Source organism: Lolium rigidum, chromosome 7, assembly GCF_022539505.1.
Source record: "Lolium rigidum isolate FL_2022 chromosome 7, APGP_CSIRO_Lrig_0.1, whole genome shotgun sequence".
In the NCBI taxonomy this organism is placed as follows: Eukaryota; Viridiplantae; Streptophyta; class Magnoliopsida; order Poales; family Poaceae; genus Lolium; species Lolium rigidum.
The window spans coordinates 113,264,991-113,289,703 of NC_061514.1; the positions used below are offsets into that span (position 1 = coordinate 113,264,991).

The window sequence follows — 24,713 nt, forward strand, 5'->3', positions numbered from 1 at the left end:
TTTCATGGTTGTAGGTTTCACGAGTTCACACCGCCGATGAGTGAGGCACATATCACTAGGAGTCTCGAGGCGTACATACTTGTGGCTGCTTGGAAAGGTCATGTTCACGGAGAACCATCGAGACCACCATCGGCGGGCGCTTCATCCCCATTGCCTTGGAGATAGCGAGAGGCACAAACCGCCGACGACATCATACGGCGGAGTTGGGGTTCCGCGGTTCTAGCAGCCACATACCGAGGTTTGTGCAATGCTTGTACACTTGTCTCCCCCAAGTCCGGGCTTCTTGGCTGCCCACTTGTTCTTGCGAGTCGTGGTCTCGGGAGAGGTTCCCGATTGGTCGGCCGAGACATAGATGCTGAGCGCCCTTTCGGGGCAAACGAGTTGGATGATCCGGACCACATCGATATGCCTACTTTCGGCATACTTTGGACACGTCGCGAGGTATGTAGACTGTAGAACATAGTTCTTTCGTAATTTATAGTTTTGCACGAGTGCGACTATTTCTCTCCGCGAGAGACGATTTGCTCGCGACCGGGTCGGGAAGCTGCTACCTGCGTTCACCGAGCAGTTCGACGTGCTCGATGATAGGGCGGTGATGCGGCAGCCCTATATGGCCGCCGCCGTGCATGCAAGGTACCCCGGCGGGATCTCTAACCTCTGCTATAGAGATTGTGCGTCTTGGATGACACGAGTCGAAGATCATCTTCGATGTGTCCGTGGAGATAATGGCCCAGCAGAGGATCATGAGGCAGTTCGGCTCTCGGCAGCTGGTCGATCCTCCACCACCGATAGCACCTCTCCTACGTCCACAAGTAAGTTCTGAGCATCGCTAAATTTAAGATTGTTCATCATGGTTCGGCTAACCGACACAATTATTTTCTGCAGGTACAACAGGAAGGGTACTAGCCACTCCTCGACATGGTGGCTTCAGCGCGTTGGCTCGTATGTTGCTGAGTGGGATGGCGCGACAACACACGTACGGCCGAACGATGAGCGGTTTGACCCACGGGAGTTTGACGCATATCCGCAGAGGTACACCGCAGCCACGCGAGTGCGCCTCATCCAGCCGACCGATCCAGCCGAGGCGCCACCTGCGTCTATGCACGATATGTACCCGATTCGGTCCACAGCCGGTAGTCGACGAGCATGCGGTACGTATAACTTTCTATTCCACCATCATACTTGTCTTTTATCTATTGGGTTCTACGATTTATATGCTACCATCATTTTCGGGGTCAGCTGATCGCGGACTTACGGGATGAAGTCGCTCGGTACACACGTCAAGTGTCCGGTGCGCCTCTTACGCAGCGTGACCAACATGTGTCATGGTTGAGACGACTCGAGGACAAGCTACGCGGGATCTACTCGGCTATCACGTGCAGCCGTAGTTCCGACGTCGTTCAGCACCACCTCCTTCCACCGCGACCCTCCACACAGCAGCAGCGACGGCCACATCTGACACCGACCGTGACACCCAGACCACCGCCTCCGGCCGGGCGGGAGGTTCGTCGTGGCAGCGAGCACACTCCTTCCGTCGACGACTATCGGTACCGGCAACACGGATCACGGCCTCGTCTCACGCCGACGGCGACACCCGGACCACCACCTCCCGACCGGGCGAGGAGGTTCGTCGTGGCAGCAGCGGCATCACACTCCTTCCTTCGACGACTTGCAGGTACTATCGGCGGCAAGGCTGCTTTCGACCGGTGGCGGCAGCGGCAAGCCCCTTTCATGGGAGGAGCGGGATACACACGGGGTATGTAGTATTCTATATATTGTGTTCCATATAAACTATACTCCACTTAGTTTGACATCACTTATGTTTCGTGGCACAGGATACACGCAGCACACTGCGTCCAATCCTTCATGGGGAGCTAGTGATCAGGATCCTGAGCACATGGAGTATTACAGCACGCAGCAGAACTATGTCGGTATGCAGACTCCTCCACCAGAGCCCACACAGGAGACACAGTACGACCCCGAGTCCGGTTCCTGGATCCCTGCTCGCATAACCAGGGCTCCGGACAGGTTCGGTTGGACACCCCGTGCTACGCCGCCCCCACGAAACCCCAGACGCCGTCCATAATCTAAGATATTTATGTATCTATGTATCAGATATTTATGTATGCATTATGTATCAGACTTTATGTATGAACTATGTATCAGTATGGTGTACCAATACTCTCCTAACCCTAAGTGTGTCGCGCGAATGAAGGAAATACATCCATACAATTAATCGGGTATTAGCAAGCCAATTGGTTTGTAGCAGCCCAGTTGGTCTCTAGCAGTCCAGTTGGTCAGCTATCGACCAACGAGGCCGACATTCTGCTCCACCACAGCAGCCGACACCCAGTCGGTTTGCTGCTGTCCGATCGGCCTACTACAGGCCGACCGAGTCACACTTTTGGAAATATTTGAAAACGCGCGCTATTCCTGCACTTAAATAAAATATTCGTATTATTTAAAAAAAAATTCGCCATCTTTTTTTGACTTTATCAGGTGAGATGACACATAGAATGTTTTTTTTTCAAAAATCATTTATCTTGAGAAATGTGTGAGGGGTAAGGGTAAGCCTACCAAAAAATGACTCTTACAGTGCAAGGCGATTTTCTTTTAAAAATAATATGTTTTTTAACTTTTTTACAAGTAATACGTGATTTCAATTTTTTTCGAATCTAGGACTCAGTCAGCCGACCAGACGCCGATCGACAGATTGGTGGCCGTCCAGCCATGAAGCCTGGCAACGTGAAGCAAACGTGAAGATATACTCTACATAAAAAAAGCAACGATGAAGCAAACTGGTTTGCACCAAACTAGTACCCTGGTCGATAGCTAGTCTGCCGATCGACAACTGGCCGACCAACCGGGTCCTAGATTTTTTTTTAATTACGTATTATTTATAAAAATGATGAAAAAATCGTATTATTTTTAAAAATTGCCAATGTGAGAACACATTGATATCTAAAACGACTTTATTGTGGAATCCATGATTCTGTTTGAAAAAAAAAATCCATGGTAGATAGCACATACTACCTCCGTCTATCAAAATTGTCTTAGATTTGTTAAAATTTAGATGTATCTAGATACTATTTAGTATGTAGATACATTTAAATTTAGTAAAATCTTCGATGAGTTTCATGAGACGGAGGGAGTATATCAATTAAGTCACAAATCTCTAATCAAAATTCAAAATGCAAGGTCACAAATACATAAACGACAAATCTTGCCACAAGTAGTTCATTTCCACGCGGCCAAGAGAAGAAGGCGTATTCAGCTTTTACGTGGGCGGTACCTTTTATCCTCTCGTCGGGCAACCAACGCCGTCCAACTCCGGCTTCGCCAGTTCGCCTCCCTCGCCGTCGCCATGGCCGACACCAAGGCCCAACGCCGAGCACGGACTCCCCCTACCAGTCCCACTCCCACATGGGCGCGACGGAGCGAAGCCCTAACCCACATCCTGACCCACCCCTCCCACTCGCCGTCGCTCCACTCGCAGCTCTTCCTGGCGTCCCGCGTGCCGTGCCCGCCCGGGGGCTCCTCGTACCCGCCCTTCCTCTGCCCCGGCGCGTCGCTCCTCCGGTGGGCCCTCGCCTCCGTCTTCCTCCCGCGCGCCGCGCGCCTCGGCCTCCCGCCCTCGTCCTGGCGCTCCCGGTGCCCCTTCCAGCTCCCGCCGCCGCTCGTGCCCTCTACCGCCATCGAACCGGCGCCGGAGCGGTGGGGAGAGGCCGAGCTCCGGGGATACGCGCAGCGGAGGCGGGCTCGGAGGGGGCCCATGAGAGTTCGGCCGCCGGTGTCCGTGGCGGGTATCGTGCTGACGACCGTGCCCAACTTCGTGATCATCGCGGTGATCATGCGCGAGCTATTCTGGGTACGGCCCGGCCGCCTCTGAGCTACCGATCGAGGTATGGACGCTACTGAGCTGGGGTACACTGACATTGTTTGATATAGAGTGGATAATGTGGATTCTTCCACGGAAACCTCACGCCATCCGAGTCAATCCCCGTTTCCGCGCGTATTGTGTTCGTCCGCACCTCGGAGTCCGTTCTTTCGACTACAATCCCGTTTCGGCTTCGATCCCCTCTCTCTGTCCTTCAGCCCAGCCCTCATATATACAGCTTTTCCCCCTCGTCGATTGGAGTAGCTGCGATCTCCTGGCGCACCGATTCGATCTCATCGCTCGCTCGGCGAACCGATCGATCGAGTCGACGCCGCCGGCCCCGTTCAACCGCGTCGCGTCCTCGCCGTCTCAACCCCGTCGTCAGTTTTGGCCATCTGAGACAATGTTTTCCTCGGGAAGATTTGGTTTCCGGCGTGCAAGCAACTTCGAGCAAACCTATCGCTGCTATTCAGCGTCCTTCTTCAACAGGCCACAGCTGGAAGGCGGCGACAAGGTGATCATGCCGGCATCTGCTCTGGCTCGCCTGGCTTCCATGCGCATCGAGTATCCTATGCTGTTCGAGCTCCACAACGCCGCCGCCGAGCGGACTTCGCACTGCGGGGTGCTGGAGTTCGTGGCAGAGGAAGGCACGATCATCATGCCTTACTGGATGATGCAGAACATGCTCCTTCAAGAGGGCGACACCGTGCGCGTCAGGAGCGCCACCCTGCCCAAGGGTACCTATGTGAAGCTGCAGCCTCACACGAGCGACTTTCTGGACATCTCGAATCCGAAAGCCATCTTGGAGAAGACTCTGAGGACTTTCTCTTGCTTAACCACGGGGAACAGCATCGTGGTGGCTTATAACAACAAACAGTATCACATTGATATTGTTGAAGCCAAGCCTGCTTCTGCGGTTAGCATTATCGAGACGGATTGTGAAGTGGACTTTGCGCCCCCTCTCGATTATAAAGAACCTGAGAAACCACAGCCAACTGTTGTTCCTGCAAGCAAGGAAGTTGCTCAAGATCAAGAATCTAATGTTGAAGAAGATGAACCAAAATTCAAGCCATTCACTGGTTCGGCAAAACGGTTGGATGGTAAGGGTTCAAAACAGCAAGCACCTGAAGTCCCTTCAGCTGCTGCGCCTGCAAGTTCTGCACCTTCAGTCTTAAACAAAAGGGCAAGTCAGCAAACTTCTGCACCTTCAGGAGCTAGCACTTCCACACGCCAGAAAACAGGAAAGCTTGTTTTTGGTTCAAGCGCAAGCAACAAGAAAGAAGCACAAGCACAAAAGGAGCCTGTTAAAGTGAGTGAGCCTCCAAAGAAGGAAGAACCGAAGTTCAACGCGTTCAGTGGAAAGAGCTACTCATTGAAGAATTAGCTGCTATCTATTAACTACGGATAACTTGGAACCGAACATGTTATCTTGCTTGGAAGTTGTCTGCTCACTGTGGTAGCTGTAGACAATTTTTTTTTTCTTTTGCTGTAGACAATTTTGTATCTTCACTTGGCATACATCTGAATCAGCAGCCGTGTGGTGGAAATAAAGTGTATAGATTCTTTGCTTGATGGCTATCTGTTAATCTAGCACAAAGCATTTCTCAAAAGAGATCAGTCATTGTTACTTTTAAAATCTTTGAATGCATGTTATTGGCAATATTTTTGTAAATACGATGATATTTTAGTTGTCGATACATCTGAATCTAGATAAAGCTGCGATACTTATTTTACAATAGAGGGAGTATATGCTTTTTATCTGCAGATGCTTCTGAACTAACCTTTCCAAAGCACCTACATCTAAGATATAGGCTTTAGCATGGTACTACTAGTACTAGGCATGTGATGTTAGTACTATATGTGGCATATCTAGGCCTAATGTAGATGATGCACACAGATCTGATTAACATTCATCGCAGTAATGTGGCACAACAGAATGTTACAGCTGACAGTATGCCTTTGCTACTTCATCGCAGGAGAAACTGTTATTCCTAGGTCAACCAAGTAGCATATCATGAAGCCTAAATTTGGTCAAAATAATTGTCTGCAAACTTTATATGCAAAAACTTGCAACTTCTCAATTATACATTTCACTTAAGTGGTGCACACAATTTTTGAAATGTGCTGCTATCCGATTTCTGGTAGATAAAGAATCGACGTTTATGATCGTCGACTTAGAAACAAGAGTTTATTTCTTGGTCTAGGTCAGTACATGAGAACGAAGAAATCTTGTTAGAGTACATACTGTAGATGTATATATTTATCTTTGGCTGTCTTTCGAGACAGCAGGTAATTTATGATGGTTTTTGTTATTACTGAATAGAACTGATGTAGCATGCAGGATCAGGAGGCACAAGGATCTCAACAACTGCATCTGGGTCACCTTGTGCTTGTCTGGGAGCATCTCTGGCAACTCTCGGATGCACCACAGTTACCACTAACAATAAACCACTGGACCCTCCTCATGAGTGATACAGTACACCCAGAGCAGTGAAGTCGTTGGGCCAGTCAGTCAGTATTGCTCTGTCCTCACCAGGTCCTTCTTGTTGAACATTCTGACTGCCAGATGTGCGCTCCGGTAGGATCAACCAAAAGCTGCAAAGCATCCATTTTGGCAGTGATGCCAATGTTTCTGAACCACTCAGGTTCAAGATATTTGATATCATCCTGGATTCTGATTGTTGTTCGTGTTTGGGTACATCGGCATCGATTTTGCCAGGTCAGAAGCTGGATTTTTGGGTAGGAAATCGAAGACGTGAAGAAGACTGGCTTTATATTATCTGTGTGCTACACTCCTTGTGCAAGTAGATCAGTCTCCATGCAACGCCTAGTTGCCAGAGGTGCCAAGATTTTTGCGGTTAGTGCTACTGAAAGGGAATTTATCAAGTGGCCCATCGTCATGACTTCTTGTACCAGTAGTCTTTCAGTTCCTTCATTGCAAAACCCAACCAGGAACCTGTATCCAATGATTCAGACATCACAGCAAATTCTTTGCAGTGTCTAAAAATAACCTTCTAAATTTCTTCGACTGCATGTGGGTAGTGAGCTCTCTTTATAGACGACCCCTGAACCTCCTCCCTGGACTTGGTAATTGATTTGGCGGAATTTTGCTGCTTCTGCTAACAAGGCAGTATTCCAAATGGATAAACGAGGCAAGGAGAAGGTTCGCCGGTACAGAGCTTACGAGTAGGGAGCTCCAACTTGTTGGTGTCACTGGTTAGGTGAGATTGGGAGCTCTATTGTTCTTCGGTACCTTTATATACGATGTTCTCTGCACGGTGATGTCTGCACACAAAGAGAGACTCTTCCAGCCATGGCCTTGGTAAAACACTGGCAGTGCAGAAACTATCCATCATGCACAGTTTTTTTTATTGATAATTGTTGTTGATAGTCTACTTATTGTTCATGGTCAGCAAGAGACCAATACGTTTGGCAGCTGCATCGAACACCAGCATGAGCCATTCCCATCTGTTGTCACTGGACCAGCATGAGCTCTACTGGTTTCCGGAGGTTGCAGCAACAGGGTAAAACACAAGGCTTCCGTCATCTTGCACGATGAGGAGAAACCTGCCATCCGTGGAGTTTGTCGCCATGAGCCGACTGCGGAGGCGGCGAAGCACTTGAAAGGCAGGATGAGTTGCTCAAGGTGCCCTCTGACAGAACCACCAGTGCAGTCCAGAGCATGTTATGTTAGTGTAGGCTGCAATGGTGGTGACTGGGGGATTCCATAGCTCACGGCTGGCAGAGTGGCAGGGAGAGCGCCCTATCAGATTGAGCTGCAGGCATTTAGTTCCAAAGACAAGCCCTGGGTTGTGTTCTGTACTGAGGTTGAGGGGATTAGCATGAAAACCACGTGGGTGAGGGACCGAGGGTGATTTTGAGAACCGCACTGCTCTTTGCTCTCCTTGCAGCAGCAGCAGCTCTTGGTTGAGGCAGTAAGGGCATCTCCAACCGGACCCAAACGGACGCGCTGGGCCATCCGTTTTGGACCGTTTGCGTGCCCGCGCGGACACCAGGACAGCGCCCCGCGTCCGCGTGTCCGTTTGGGTCGCACGCTGCGTCCAACGTAGCGGCCACCCATTTGGCCATTTGGCGTATTTCTTTGGGAAATAGGCCATCTGGCCACACATACTTATAAATAGTATCTATATCTAACAATTATAGATTAATATCAAATAGCATAAAATAATATCAAATAAAATGTTGCATGATGAAGAAATAAAATGTGCCATAGTTCGAACAAATATAAAAATTACAAATTGAGATTGTCAACTCAATTTGGACGCTCTAGGATCTCCTTCTGCCTCTTCTCGAACCAAGTTCTCTTCGCCTCGCTCATGTTGGTCAAGTCGGCGTTCATGATCAGGTTGTCCTCGGCTTGCGTTTGAGCTCAACTTCCTTCGCCTTCAACTCCACCTCTTGGGCCCTTGCCAGTGCTGTGAGCTCAATTTCTCTCTCTTTGAGCTCAATTTCTCTAGCTTTGGTCTTGGCCTTGACCTATTCAATCTCAAGCTTCTTCTTTTGGACATCGAAGTAGTTCTTCCTGTCCTCATCTTTCTCCCGGTGCCTTCTCTCATCCCTCTTGTCCGTGGACACCTCTCTATCGGCATGCAGCTCCTTCAAAGTGCCAAACAATAGCATGGACGAGGCATCACGCTTCAAGTCGGCTTTGGTTGCCTAGTGGCCGCGAGGACGACTTGCACGAGAAGCGGAGCTACCGCAAGGCTGGCCACCATCAAGGTCAATGACCGTCGGATCTTTGGCGGTCTTGTTGCCAGTCAAGGTCGTCATGTACCCCTCGTACCCCTCCTGGAACTTGGGGGTGCCTTGGAGTATCTTCCAACAATGAGGGAAGGCAAAGGTCTTTTCTCCATTGGACGATTTGTACCATTCCAAAGCTTGCCACACCTAGAGCAAAGCGAGACAAGAACGATAAACATATGTGCAAACGTTGGATGAATATGTTGAGGTTAAGAATCATACCAAGTCCTTGATGCCCAAGCCGCTAACGGGGAGCCGCTTCACGTGATCATACACCGCCTGGAACTTGTTGCATTCCGTTTGAATTGTTCCCCACCTCTTTTGGAGCGATATGTCGCTGCGGTCGCTCTCAAATGGCTCCAGTCCGTATTTGCGATGCTCATGAAAGTATTCATAGATCCGGCGCCGAATGCGGTCCCCTTCCGCTCGGCACCCGTCAATGCATCTTGCCCGATGGTCAACCATCCATCGACGAGCACCTTGTCCTCCTTCTCCGTGTAGTTGCTGGTTCTTTTGGTTACGCGGCGACCTCGAGCTTGTGCAGCTGCGGCTTGCGTGAACTCCTGAGCGAACAACGGCTCCTCCTCGATGTTAATGCTGTCGGGACAGGCAGTGCTATCCTGTTGTGTGTCAATGGGAGGTGGCTGGGGAGCCTGCTCAGTCGAAGCATAGGGCATGGTGGTCGGCATTGTCTGCGTGTAGGATGGAGGGGCCTGCATGGTGGACGGTGCCTGCACGGTGGACAATTCGTCGAGCAGGTTCCGTGCACCGGCCATCGCTGCTGCTCCCATGTGCTTGGGGCCTTTGGAGTTTGCTGGCGCACGGTTCAGGTCAATGGACGAAGGAGACGGCCCCGTGAACGACTCGCCCACCTCCGGTGACCCATCCCGTGACGGGTACGCGTACCGCGCCGACTGCGTCCCCAATTCGTGTGCGCCGGGCGTGTACCCAAACGGGGCAGTCGGCAGGGATGTTGACCTTGGAGGAAGGGGTCGGGTCACGGACGAGGCCGAGCTCCCCGCCGAGGCCGTGCCGGCGCCCGGGAGGATCAAGTGCTGAGCGAGCGCTGCGTGGCCATAAAAGAGCATGGCATGCTCTTGCATGACGTCCGCCTTCGCCTCCGTCTTGAGTTGGAGAAGCTGCTCCGCCGCCCGCTGCCGCTCCTCCGTGGCAGCGGCATCCCTCTTCCGTTGCTCGAGCGCCCTGCGGCGGTCGGCCCTATTCTTGCTCTCGATCTTCCTCTGCCCGCGGTGAGGTCGGCCTTCGCCTTCTTCGTCGCCGGCCCAGGCTCCACAACCACCGGCCCGTCCAGTTGAGGAGCCTCCGCCAAGGGAGGACCGGCAACGGCCGGGAGCTGTGCCTCATCTCCGATGGTGGCGGTGGCGGCGGCAGTCGCTTCGTCGGCCATCTCTAGGTTTTGGGAGTGGAGTGGACTCGGGTGTGTTTTGGGAGACGGACGGAGCGGGCCGGGGCGGACAAGGGGAGGACGCGAGCGACCAGCATCCGGCGTCCGCGGCCACGCAAACTCGTCCCGGATTTGGGCCGGGTTTGGGTCGTCCCGGACGCCGCGGCCATCCGTTTTAGGGATGGGTCCGCGCGCTGGGCCGCGTTTTTGTCCGGTTGGACCCATCCGGACGCGTGGGCACAGTTTGGGTCGCCCCGTTGGAGATGCCCTAACCCCTGTCCACATTGTGAGGAGCATGGTTGACTTGGACTTTGCAGGTGACGGTTCCAAGATGGTGTTTTCTGGCTCAAATTAATCTCTTGCCTAAAATTCAGAAGACTTTGCAGGCCAGCCAGAGGAAGTCATTTTGGTCACTCAAAATGACTCACCACAAATACGGCAATGATAACCCATAACCATGTGTGTGAAGGCTGAGCTACTGTGAGCTGTGTAAATTGGGTTGCTGTTGGCCGCAGGAAGTAGGGAAGTTGATACAGTTGCAATGGCGCCTTGAGCCTTGAGGGAGAATACATGGCATGTGGCAAACAGGATGAAGTACACAGAGCTACAGATGTGTGCAGGTGAAATCATGGGAACACCGATCCACTGTTGTAACCAGTATAAATGTAGCTAGTAACCTCGTGATTAAATCTGTTTCTGCAAGATTAATTGATAAGGACGCCTTGAGAAAAATAGAAAAGAAAAAAACCTAGTATTTCTATCTAATTTATGTGCAAGGAACGACATTTGTGTTTGTGCGATTGCACTCGCTCTGGTGGGCCAGGGCTTTTGTTTTTGCCACTGTTGGGCGTGGCGACGACGAGGCCCAGTATGGGCGAGCCCACCGTGCTGGCCGCCGACCCACCGCCGCTGCCGCTTCCGCTCCCGCTGGACGGGCCACCGGAGGTGGAGGCCGAACCGCACCCCAGGCGCTGCCACCGCCGCCGCTGGTGGTGGTCGTCCTCGGATTGGCACGGCGTCGCGGGCTCGTCGTCTTCGACGTCCTCCGCGCCGCCACCGTCGTCGTCGGGCGACCCTCCGCTGGACTGCACGATGCTGTAGAGCTCGACGATGCAGTCGTAGTTGTCGGCCCACCAGCGCTGCGCCGCGCGCGGCCCGTCGAACAGCTCCTCCCGGAATCGCAGCTTGCGGAGGTGGTTGGTGCCGTCGGGGCGCGACACCAGCGTCATCAGCACCCCGGGCTCCGGCTCCGCCACCCACTCCCCGTCGCTGCCCTCCTCTCCGGCTGCACGATCCGTGGCCCCCGCCGCCGTGCCCTCCTCGGCGACGTCGTCCTCCTCATCCTCCTCGGCGACGTCGGCCAGGGCAGATCGGCAGTTGTCGCAGTTTCGCACCTGCCTCTTCCCTCCTCGCTCCTCCTCCGGCGCGATCTTGGCGGATGCTGACGTCGATGCCGCTGCGGTTATGTCCTTGTCCTGCATCTCCAGATCATCATCCTCTGCCTCCGCCACGCTCCCCCGTTGCCGTTGCCGCCGTCGCGCCCGCGCCTTGCCCCCGCCGCCGCCCGGCTTCACCTTGAGCGACATGGCCTTCATCTGCGCACAGATCGGAGTGTCACACACACGGAAATGTCGATGCATGCGCGCGCGCGGAGACAAATTGTGAACAAAACTGGTGGAAGTGGGCGGGAGGGCTTACGTTCTTGGTGAGGTCCCTGATGATGCTGATGGTCCTGGTCCTGCCGCTGCCGCCGCCGCCATGGAAGCACGCGTGCATCTCGATCCAGGCCTCCACCCAACGCCCGACGCTTCCCCTTCTCCTCCTACCTGGACGGCGTACCTCGTCCGAACCTCTGCTCTGCCCAGACTGCTGCTGTGCTCTGCTCCGAGGCCTGGCGGAAGGAAGGAGGTGGGGATTTGAAATGCGCGTGCGCAGAGCAGAGGCGCAGGCGCAGGAGCAGCACGGGATTAACGGAAGGGAGGAACGCGCGTGTCCATCTGATCCGAGGCAGCAGAGGCGCATTGCACTTAATGCGGAATTGCCGATATTGATGGCTGACATTTAGGATTTCGAATCAGTACCGATGTACAGTACTGCTCCTACTGGCCATGCATGGATAGCCGAAGCCGAAGCCGAAGCCGAAGCCCAACAAACAAACCTACCAACCCCCTCCGCGCGGTACGGCCGGATTTTGAATTGCTTCCTCTCCCGGCTCCCGGGTTTCACATTCATTCCATATCCAGACGTTGCGTCGTGTTGCCGTATGAACGTCCGTACATTCTGCGCGCATCAATTAAGGGCGAGATACGGGCCGGCCGGCCGGCGGGATACGCCTGAAACGTAAATTGCGCCAGCTCTCATACAACTCGTGTACTCGCTTATACGTGCGATCCAACACATCGACGTTGAGGCTCTCCATCTTGGAAAATGCTTCCGTTCGGGCGACCGATACGGGGGAGCGATCGGTCGTCCCGAGCCACGCGCTGCTCCTGGCCCGCGAGTCAATTGCTTGCCTGCAATCTGGCCCATTCGCCTGCATGGCCCATCATCTATTTGCCCACATGTTCTGGCCCAGTACTGAAGGCACATCAAAACCATGGCCCAACACACCTGCACATGGTTTTATTTGTAGCAAAACTACAAGTAGCCAACAAATTAACAACTTAAATTTTGGCGACTTATTTGACAATTGTTGTAAAGAGCCAATATTCTTGTAAATATTTTTGTTTAATTTTGTGGTAAACTACTAAAATTTTTGTTACGGTCGATTCTGGCGGAGAAATTGCTAATGTTGTAATTGTTGTGTTGAAATTCGTTTGTTAAACTATTGTTGTAAATATTCAACATTTTTGATGTATTTTTTGTTGAGTATTATTGTAAACCGCCAACATTTTGGTTTGGTTAAGTTGTTGATCATTGTTCCTAATAACCTAGTGATTTTTATTGTTGAAATTGTTTGTAATTGTTGTTAAAATAGACGATGTTTTTTGTTGCAAATGAATTTGGAGCAAAAATATTATTCCTTAACAACTTTTAATTTATTGATGACACATTGTTTTTATTGTAAATATTTGTGACTTTTGTTAAAATTTATGGTGAATTTTGTTGTAATCAATCTAGAGCGAAAATATTGTTGTGTTAACATTTGTTTGTAGCATTACCTTTTTTGAAATTTTGTTGTGAGGTTTTATTGTAATAGTGTATTTTATTTGTACCAAAGCGAGAGATTTTGTAGCAATACTCCATGTCACTCAAATCTGTTCAAGGATGGCATTTTCGTTGTAAATATGCGGAAGGTCAGGGCCGAGGGAGCATGCCCTTTCGCTTTTAGTGGGAAAACTTAGGACTGCGGGTTAATTTTGAAAATTTTGTGGGTCAAAATGCAAACATGTCGCTGCAGCTGATTTTGAACATCGGATCCAGATCTAGCGGTGGGAGGGACGACCGATTTTAGCCCAACTATCGGCCCACCGACGCCTAGCACGTCCCCTCCATCTTCCACGTTTGAACTGAACTGAAATTCACCGAGGGCCTCTTTGCTCCGCAAAGATTTGAAAATAAAACGGGAATTGTAAAATACAAGAACAGAAACACTGCGGCACTTGAAATCCTACATGAATCGAAAACGGATGAATTCACAACATATATTATTTGGTGGCACTCAAGAAAAACACATAAAATTGCGCCAGCTCTCGTACAACTCACGTATAGTACTCCTCGTTTATACATGAACTCACGTATAGTACTCCTCGTTTATACATGCAATCCAAATTAAACATCGACGCTGAGGCGGCTCTCCATCTCTCACGTTTGAACTGAAATGAAATTCAACGAGGGCCTCTTTGCTCCGCAAGATTTTAAAAAATAAACAGGGAATCGGAGAATACAAGAACAGAAATGCCGCGAAACTTGAAATCCTACATGAATCGAAAACAGATGAATTCATACCACATATTTTTTTGGTTGGACTGCAAGAAAACACATGAAAGTAGGGATTGAGTATATGTCATAGTGACATAGGTACGTCTAAGGGGTATGTCGCATGTATACCCCTAGTTTATTATTGGATCAAAAGACTCATGGATTCGAAGTTTCGGAAGCCCAGAAGGATGAAGATATTCAAATTAGGAAAGTAGAGTTATTATAGGATACTTATAACCAATATAGGAACAGGCCTAGTGCGGCCCGATAACTTATACTTGGGCGACACGGAAAAGTCTCGGCTTCGCCTCCTATATAAAGGCGAAACCGAGGACGAACGAAAGATCGAGTCATTGTAAACCCTGGCTACATTGTTTCATTGAGTTGGTCCCTTTTGTTCATCTGACAACTTTTGAGATCTATTTGCCCTCTACTTTCTATGAAACCCTAAGTCTACAATCCGTAGGCATTGACGAGTCGATACCTCATCAATTGGCGCCGTCTGTGGGGATTGGAGGTAGCAAGGTCCTGATCTCGATGACATCGTCAACATCATCGTCGGCAGCAAGCAACATGATGGAAGGAGGTAAACAGATCCAATCTGATCTTGTTGATTTTGTTCCTCACCCTCCCGCCCATTTGCATGCATATGCCAACCTAGAGAAATCAATAGAGATGGCGTCCGCGAGCTTCCGCTTCCTCTTCAGGAAAGAGGGATTGCACCGTTTTTCGGCACCGATTTTTTCGGGACCGTTGGTGGCCTAGCCTGACTACTCGGGATCATCAGCGTCATTCGTTGAGTCAGTCGATACCTCATCACATAGTTTTCGCACACATGTACTCCGTCCGTTTCAAAATAAGCACCGAGATTTTGTCTAAATTCACAGGTATCTAGACATGTTTTAGTATATAAAAATCTGGATATATTTGTGACAGTTATTTTGGGACAGATGGAGTAGCAATTTTTCCACATCTTGGTAGAAATCCTACATGTAATTGTAATGTATCGAACCAAATGAACTCTATTGAATCTCATATGCATTTATTTCCCACTTATGAAAAACTCAAATAAACTAATACAATCATCCTAAAACATGAGACCACCACTCAATTGTGGACTAACAGTATGCATGGCCATGGGCAGCCTGGCCTGGCCGGCCCGAACCGGCCCAGCCCAACAATTCGGGCCCAAGACGGGCCTATGTATGGGCCTAAATATTGAGCCTCGCACCTAGTCTGAGTCGGGCCTAGGCTTGGGTGTCTGTGAAATAGGCAAGAGATTCGCCCATAATGTATACTTTCCACTCATATCCTTTGAGTTCTAGGGTGCATTGAGATGATTTATCTCCTTGAGTCTTTGCAAGGGCTTCAAGATCCTAGTTCTAGCCAAGTGTTGTTACTTCTTCAAGGGTGTGCACCTCCTAGTAAGCAAGAGGGCCACTTAGAATCCATGGTGATGTATTGTGAAGAAAAAAAAGTTTGCGAAGGCTAAAGATCGACTAGCTACTAGATGTGAAGATCTACCTCTTAGTGGTTTTTATGGACTAGGTATCCTAGCTCAAGAAAAAAAGGTTGGTATAGGTGACCAATGACTTGGTTTCCTTTGGACTTTGTTTCCTAGCTTTCTTCAACAACGACGTAGGATAGCACCACCTATCCGAACCTCGACAAGGACGTAGGATTGCACCACCTATCCGAACCTTGACAAGGACGTAGGATAGCATCAACTACGTGAATCTCGGAATGCATCTTCGTATTTTCGATCCCCCATAACTAGCACTTTTACTTTCATGCAATCTACTCTTATGCAAGTTTACTCTTTGTAGTTTGCATGCTTAGGCAATTTGAGACAACAAGTAGAACACAAATTTTCCTAAAAGCAACCAACTTTTTCTTGAAATTTGGAATCTCCTATTCTCCCTCTCTAGGTGACGCAACCACACAGACGGTCTTTCAAAATCAATCTATATCTCTTATAAAGCAAAACCCCACTATGGGTCATTTAATTTGTCTATCTTCACATGCATCATATCCACATCATCACGTATTCATAGCCATACGATGCAAATCATATGTCCGTCCATTTGTCTCCTTCAACACATGTTCAGGCACGCACAACAACTTGGTGTAGATTAGATGTCATCTATGTCAGCACCCGGATCTTTAAGTCCAGATGCCTATTATGCCATACATCGCAATCCCAGGAATATTGTTTTTGCGAGACATAATAGATTGATATCACAGAACATCATTCATTACAAACCATAATTGTCTTACATCAAGGGATCACATGATCCAGTCTTACAACATAGTGGATCTAGAGATCCAATTACAAAACACATAGCGGAAGCGAAGTAGCGGTTGCGGTCCATCTGCTCCACATGCAACTGTTGACGTCAGGAGTAGTCCTAGTTATCATAGACGTCCTATTGTCCATCCTCCTGGTACTAGTTCTCCTCTTCATAGTCTGGCCATTTGAATAGCCAGGGACAAAGCCATGAGTACTTTAAAGTACTCGCAAACTAATACTAATGTAAGTACTATCAACTATGGTAAGAGGGTGCTAAGCTCTAGGTTCATTTGCATAAAGCCAGTTTTATTTCATAAGAACTTTAGTAATAAAAGACTCCTTGATTATCTAACTAACTCAAGTGGGAACATTAGTGTCATTCCCACAACTCTGTTGTGATTCAAAGTCAAAGTCACCTTTCAATTCAAGTCACAAGTCACCTTTCGTATTTTGGAAAAGTTCTGATGACGGGACAGTATGGCCTTTCCAACTTTCCATGACCGCGGACGCGGCTATTCTAATAGTTTAAACTCTGCAGAGGTCGTACACTTGTGCCACAACAATTGCAATAGTCCGTCAGGGGTAACTGGCCCTGATTTATCGCACTCAGTGCGCGAACTACCAATCATAACCTTTCATTTACATACCCTAGTATAGGCACCTCTCCCCATGAGCTTGGCCTCCCGGTGAGAGCAAACCGCCAACCCGGGAACTGCACAGGGCTTGGGTAGGACATTCACCTCCTTTCACATCATTTCACTTTTAATGGAGGCATCCTCGGCATAACCCCTATGACGCTTGTTCAGAGGGAACCCATACTAAAATATATAAGTTTCCAGTTAAGCCTTACCCAGATTAAGGTATTGTGGGGGTACTTAAGAATTGGAATGGTATCGCATCCGAACCCAACCATCAGTTTTGTAAAATTCACCAAGTCATTCACAAGTCATATTCACCTTCAAAATCTTTCAATAGAATGACTCATCATTCCAAGGTTTTCAAAGTCATTGGTTTTCACAAGTTCCCATCTAAAGTAGTCACTTTTAGTATTAGCACTAGCAACTAGTCATGAGGGGTGCTAACTAGCTTATAGCTTTCTAGGCTAAGTGTGATGCTCTTGTACTACTCCATAACTAAACCAAGTGAATCATGAATCAAAAATAAACTTTGATAAACCGAAGTCAAAACTTGTAAAGTAAAAGCTTGGGATAGGATCATTAAGCATAAAGTAATATGTAATGGTGCCTTGCTCTTGTAGAACTTTGCACAAGGTCATGTTGCAAGAATATTAGCTTGCCTTGGTTGGGGTAGTGATCAAAGATCTCTTCTTCTTCTTGGTAGAAATCCTCCTCCTCTTGATAGTCTCCGGTACTAGCGTCTATAAACGAATACGAGGATACAAACACCAATCAATACTTAAGTAGACTAGTTTAGCCTTAAGGGCTCACTCAATATGATCTAGCACCATCACTTTGCATTGCTTACCCAAAAATCATGCTAGGGTTTTCTTACTTAGGGTTAGGAAAATAATTTCCTCTCATTGAAATGTGGATTAGGGTTTCTCTTCAGTTTGGAGAAATAATTTCCTCTCATTGAATCATGCTAAGATTTAATCTCCTCAAATAACAACGTATGGTCACATGTTGACCAAGGTCAACACTTCACACTTATCCTTTGAGAAACATGATTTAAATGAGGTTCTATACCTCATGCAATTTAAATCCTATTTGATTTAATATCCTCAAGTGAGCAAATATGAGACCAAGAAACAAGGGTCATCACATTACTTCAAACTACTTGGGAAGATGATTTAAATGAGGTGCTACACCTCATAGATTTGAAATCCTAAATTTGAAAAGTGATTTAAATGGGCTAGTATTGACTACATAGCCAATTTTTGATTCTAGCCCATGATCATATACAGTACCCATATCATATTTTTGCCTAAACATTTAGAGTGTTTGAAATGTTAATTATGAGAATTTGAATCACCTCAAAACTCATCATGGTTGATTTTATAAATTTATTTGAATTCTGAAACCTCTCTGTTTTGTTATTTTTACTATTCAAATTCTACAAACGATCTTGCTTTGAAACCAGTGGGGTTGGATAGAGCATTTCATAGGCTTTCCAACAACATCAAATTTACTAAATTTGGCTAGGTGGATTTGAAACTAATTGATTTTTAGTAAAGCATTTGCAAGCAAATTGACTTAGTTGAAATAAACAGAATTTGAAATTTTGGGCCAGCGCGGGTCACATAGGCATCCCCAATGGGCCTGCCGAAGAAGGTACCCGGGGTTTACTGAAGGCCCACGACCCGAAGGATAAGAAGATTCGGAAGCCCAAGATACTATTAAGGAAAGCTAGAGTTGTAATATGAAGTATTATTTGTAATCTTGCGGGACGGGTTAGAAACCCTCCCGGACTCTGTAAACTTGTATATCACGAATCCCTCGGCTCCACCTCCTATATAAGGGGGAGTCGAGGGACAAAGAAAGGATCGAATCATTGTCTCGCAAACCCTAGCTCTTACATCATCGAGTACTTTTCGGCTGAAACCTTCGAGATCTACTTGCCCTCTACATCCAACAAAACCCTAGTCTACTACTTGTAGGCATTGACAAGTTAATACCTTGTCAATTGGCGCCGTCTGTGGGATTTAGAGGCGACAAGGAGCTGATCTCGATGGCACGTTCAAGATCGTCGACTTCGTCGGTAGCAAGCAACATCATGGACAGAGGTAAACAGATCGAAACTGGTCTCGTTGATTTTGTTCCTCACCCGCCCTCCCGTTTGGATGCATACGCATATTTGGAGGAGCCCATGGAGATGACGTTCGGAAAGTTCCACTTCCGCGTCGAGAAAGAAGGAGCGTATCGTCTCGAAGTTCCGATCTCGTCGGGATTATCGGCGGTCGATCCCGATTTTTCAAGTTCAGCATCATCCATCGAGTTAGGCGACGAGGAGATTTCGTCGCCACGCTTCATCAGCACCAGAGCAAGAAAAAAACTCGCCAAGATCTTCAGCGACATGTCCTTCGAGTCATCAGCGGACTCCTATATAAGCGATGACTCAAACGACACCGACAGCTTCGACTTCATCGACAAATCCATCACTGTTGGAAAGGTCTTCACCAATCTCTATGATGGTGTCACCAAACCCAAGCAAGGCTCGTAATCCAAAATATCATCGATTTATGCTATTGGAGAAGCAAGTCGCGATCAGGAGGAAACATCAGAGGCTTTCGATGACTTGGGAAATCCATATGTCGATCCCTCTGATTTAAGGCGAGGTATGGGCGGTAAATATGTCGGGCCTACACCACGTATTAGGGTTCAACTCCCACAAGCAGCATGGGATAGAGCCGCAAGAGCCATGGACGGTTCAGAACCAATGACGACAACTGCTACAGTTGAAGAATTGCAGGCTTACCAATATAGGCTCGCTCGAAGAGGAAGAGAATTGGAAAAAGAGACAGCTGCTCTGAACAGAAGAAAGGAGGCAGCTTCCGCGTCAAGCAGGCGAATAGCGGAGTTAAGTCGACAATCAGGAACTTCGGGAGATAGCCACAGAGAAGCTCGAAGGAGGGCAAGATCTCGGCTGCAAAATATACCTGAGGCTGAAAGAGAGACTTTAATTCAAAACCTCGATATGTCTTTTATGTCAATCGACACGAGGGGGAATATCATCCCGAAAACACCATAGCAGGATACATGGCAACGCAAGCTTTCATCTTAGCGTCCGAGCCACCTCCCGGGGACCCGAGAGAAGCGTTGTATAACATGGCCATGGCAGGATGTGGAGCCATGGGAGCAGCGATTCGCAGCCACACCTCCCGAAGGAGCCGCAAGACAAAATAGCCCGAGACCTACCGCAGCAGAGGCAAAATCCACCGCAGCAAGTGGAGTCGAGATACGGCGGCTCGAGCCAGGATAGATAGAGCGCGACAAGGCAGAAGAGAACATCGGCAGATCACCGTAACTCGCTGAAGAAGATATGTGTGGACTCCCGTGTTTTACGCGACGGGTCCGGAAAACTCGAGTCCCCTCAGGATTCAAGTTACCCGATAGTTTCAAGAAATTTGATGGCCTACAAGATCACAAGGATTGGCTAGTCGATTACCTCGAGACGGTAAAGCTGATAGGTGGAACTAGAGCACCATCCATTCAGAGCATTCAAATACACTTGAGCGGAGCCGCAAGATCTTGGATAAAGAAGCTTCCTCCAGGCTCTATCGACAGCTGGGATAGCTTTGAGGATGTGTTTGTCAAGAACTTACGATCAACCTGCAAAAAGCCTGCGACACTAGAGGAATTGAGATCATGTCGACAAAAGCATGATGAATCAATGAGGAAGTACATTCAAAGGTGGAACATCATTAAAAACTCGGCAGAAAATATATCTGACGAAAGAGCGATAGATGCGTTCGTAGCAGGAGTTTGACGAGGCGATTTTGTGGAGGACTTGGGAAGAACCAACCCAAGGACAGTATCAGCATTAATGGAAATAGCAAACAGATGGGCAGATGGCGAGGATGTTGTACATAATAAACGACACAGTCACCAGAGGAGGACCGTAGTCGAAATTTTCAAAATAGACGACGATTTTCTCGGCAATTTTCGAGTTACGATGCCCCTGGCCAAATATCGGCTGGGTTTCGGGGAAACAATGGAGGAAACAATAGAGATGATTATCAAAGGAGTAATGCACAAAAAGGCGACAATAGAGATGACTCTCGAAATAACGTACAAAATAGTGGGTCGAGATTTCAGAGACCTTTTGTAACTCCCGAAGATATGATGAACGGGCCATGTCGATGCATTTTTACCTCGACAAGAATGGGAGAAGGCGTCAGTGGCATCCGTGTAAGGACCGCCGAAACTTCCAAGCAATGCCGCGAGTTGCAGTGAATAGCTAATGCACAAACAAGAAATAGAAACCCCTGTGGGCCTAGGAGTGAGATTTACTTGCCACCTCCTCCCGCAATTACGTACGAAAATCGACATCAGCTCGTAATAGCGGCAAAGCACCAAGCACCACCACCTTACGTTGATCCCAACTCTCATGGAGCGGTCTCGATGATTCAGAAAGGCAGGCCATCCAATAGAGCTCAGAAAGTAATCTCGCGACAGGTGTTCATGGCAGAGAAGATGCCTCCACCAACGGTTGAGTACCTCAATTGGTCAAGGCAAGATATTGGCTTCACGATAGCGGACCATCCGCAGCAAGTTCCTCGATCAGGGCAATCAGCACTTATCTTACCAGCAGTAATTGCGGGATTCGATGTATCTCGAGTGTTTATAGATGGCGGCAGCAGTTTAAACCTTATGTATGCAGATACGCTAAGGAAGATGAACATCTCCCTAGCAAATTTGAAACCAACCGACACACGTTTCCACGGCATCACACCAGAGAAGCCAAGTTACCCACTGGGGAGGATCAATCTCGACGTTCAGTTTGGGAGAAAACTACAGGATAGAAAGGCTGGAATTTGAAGTCGTGAATTTCCCGTCGCAGTATCACGCTCTATTGGGACGACCAGCATATGCCAGGTTTATGGCGGTACCACATTACACGTATCTGCTTTGGAGGTTACCTGGACCCAAGGGACCAATCACAGTCAAAGGAAGCTTCGCGCTAGCCGATAAATGTGACAAGGATTTTCATCGACTGTTAGAAACTTTCGGGATGCAAGAAAGATACATGGCGTCGAGATTTACAACTGACTATGATGTGCTGCCAGACGTAGGGAGGCCCAACAAGGAATCAACCTTCAACACAGCAAAAGATTCTAAGGAAGTGCAGATTCACCCGACAGATCCAAAGAAAATGACGTCCATCGCAACAAACATGGACCTCGCATAGGAAAGCGCGCTCGTCGAGTTCCTCCGTGAACACTGGAAAATCTTCGCATGGTGTCCAGCTGACATGCCAGGAGTACCCAGGGAACTTGCCGAGCACCACCTAAACTTGGATACACTAGCGAGACCAATAAAACAACCTTTGTGGAGCTTTTCGGAGCCAAACCGCAAAGCTATGCTGTCAGAGATTGATCAACTAAGAGAAGCTGGTTTCATCAAGGAACTACATACAGAGGCCACGTGGGTAGCAAACCCAGTATTGGTCCCGAAGAAAAACACGAAAGTCCTTCGCATGTGTGTCGACTTTACGTGTCTCAACAAACATTGTCCAAAGGATCACTTTCCCCTCCCGAGGATCGATCAAATTATCGACTCCACGGCAGGATGTGAACGTATTTCCTTCTTGGATGCTTACTCTAGTTATAACCAGATCAGATTGAAAGAAGAAGATGAGGTCAAAACAGCGTTCATCACACCTTATGGCGTGTTTTGCTATCGAACAATGCCTTTTGGTCTGAAAAACGCGGGAGCAACATATCAACGGATGATGCGTATGCTTAGCAACACGTATTGGGAAAAACGTACAAGTATACATTGATGATGTCATTATAACATCAAAAAAGGGGGCAACGTTGATCGAGGACTTGAAGGAAACTTTTGACAATCTCGACAAATTTTGTCTCAAGCTGAATCCGACAAAATGTTCTTTTGGCGTCCCTGCAGGAGAACTTCTCGGGTTCTTAGTTTCAGCAAGAGGGATTGAAGCAAATCCCGAAAAAATCCAAGCTATTGTAACAATGAGGAAGCCAACAAAGTTGAAAGAAGTACAACAACCTAACTCAAGCGAGTCGCAGCCTTAAGCGGATCTGTCGCCGGATCGAGAGAAAAGGCGTTACCATTCTACGCCCTAATCAAACAAGGAGATAAGTTCCAGTGGAACGAAGAGGCAGATAGAGCTTTCGAGGATCAGAAACGTGCAATTTCGACACCACCAATCTTGGTGGCGCCAAAAGAGAAGGAACCCCTCCTGCTATACATTGCGGCTACACCCCAGGTGGTCAGTACGACACTAGTTGTCGAAAGAGAGGAAGAAGGAAAACTCCATGGAGTGCAGAGGCCGGTATATTTCGTAAGTGAAGTATTATCGCCTTCAAAACAGAGGTACCCACAGTATCAGAAGCTAGCATACGGGGTGTTCACAACCGCAAGAAAACTGCGCCACTATTTTTCGGCGCACCCGATAATAGTGGTCAATGAGGCGCCTTTATCCAATATACTCAACAATCCAGAAGCTACAGGTCGTGTCTCCCTTTGGGGAATAGAACTTTCTCCTCGGGACATCACGTATGAAAAAAGAAAAGCAATAAAGTCGCAAATTTTGCCAGACTTCATCGCAGAATGGATGGAGCTGCAAAACACAGGAGCCCCAGATCTATCGAGAACCTGGACTATGAACTTTGACGGGTCCAAAAGGTTAGAGGGAGCTGGAGCAGGCGTGATACTCATATCACCTGAAGGCGACAAACTAAAATACGTCTTACGGATGACGTTCCCAAATGCGTTTAACAATGAGGCAGATTACGAAGCTCTTATACACGGGATGAAGATGGCGAAAGCGTGTGGCGCAACTCGACTAAAAATCTTTGGCGATTCACAACTGGTGGCTCAGCAAGTCATGAACCAATGTGACGCAGTCAATGATAGCATGGTGGCATACAAAGAAGTATATAACGAGCTCGAGAAACTATTTGATGGATGCGAAGTAAACCACATCAGCAGGCTCAGCAATGACGAAGCCGATGTTGTTGCAAACATCGGGTCGCAGTGTCTCGCGATTCCTCCGGCGTGTTCGGGAGGAGATAACAGAGAGATCCACGAAGCCGAAGAAATCAACAAAGGAGAAGGATGAGAAACCCTCGGGGGCTGCGAAAGAAACATTGGACGAAGAAGAGGAACATGATCTAGTACTGATGGTACAAATTCCATGGATGCAGGCGTACATATCATACATCCTAAGGAAAACAATACCCGACGACCCAGTCGAAGCAAGGCGAGTTATTAGACGATCCAAAGCTTTCACGGTGGTCAAAGGGGAGTTGTACAAGCGAAGTATCTCGGGTGTGCTACAAAGGTGCGTTACACCCGAAGAAGGAAGGACAATCCCGAAGGATGTACACGAAGGAATATGTGGTCATCACGCGAGCAAGCCGAGCTATTGCAGCCAAAGTCTTTCGAGCTGGATTTTACCGGTTGACGACGATTGAGGACGCAAAGGAGATAGTGCGAACTTGTGACGCGTGCCAGAGATTTGCCGCAAGGCCTCACTCTCCGGCAGCGGAATTTATGCCAATACCCCTATCTTGGCCCTTTGCTCAGTGGGGTCTCGATATGGTGGGGAAGTTACACAAAGCCTCGCCAGGAGGATACGAGTACATGCTCGTCGCTGTCGACAAATTCACCAAGTGGATAGAAGCGAAGCCGATAAATTCACCAGATGCGAGATCGGCAATAAAATTCGTGAAGGGCATTGTTTTTCGGTTTGGAGTACCTCATAGCAACGTCACGGACAATGGCAGTAATTTCACATCCAAGGAA

The 24,713-nt window shown here is 48.4% G+C and overlaps 3 protein-coding genes across 3 annotated transcripts; 2 read left to right on the forward strand and 1 right to left on the reverse strand.

Moving 5' to 3' along the window:
- The first annotated feature begins 3,331 nt into the window (after positions 1-3,331).
- On the forward strand, positions 3,332-6,656 carry LOC124678629. Its single transcript, XM_047214489.1, has 2 exons — positions 3,332-3,902; positions 6,219-6,656. The coding sequence occupies exon 1, from the start codon at positions 3,365-3,367 to the stop codon at positions 3,887-3,889; it is 525 nt and encodes a 174-aa protein (XP_047070445.1). The 5' UTR covers positions 3,332-3,364; the 3' UTR covers positions 3,890-3,902; positions 6,219-6,656.
- LOC124678628 (ubiquitin fusion degradation protein 1 homolog) lies at positions 4,183-5,468 on the forward strand. Its single transcript, XM_047214487.1, has one exon. It carries the CDS (start codon positions 4,281-4,283, stop codon positions 5,259-5,261), a length of 981 nt encoding a protein of 326 aa, XP_047070443.1. The 5' UTR covers positions 4,183-4,280; the 3' UTR covers positions 5,262-5,468.
- A 4,148-nt stretch (positions 6,657-10,804) lies between the features above and the next one.
- On the reverse strand, positions 10,805-11,819 carry LOC124674895 (putative protein Brevis radix-like 5). The gene is made up of 2 exons (XM_047210948.1): positions 11,742-11,819; positions 10,805-11,638 (listed from the first exon to the last, which is right to left on the reverse strand). The coding sequence occupies exons 1-2, from the start codon at positions 11,817-11,819 to the stop codon at positions 10,805-10,807; spliced, it is 912 nt and encodes a 303-aa protein (XP_047066904.1).
- Positions 11,820-24,713: the final 12,894 nt, after the last annotated feature.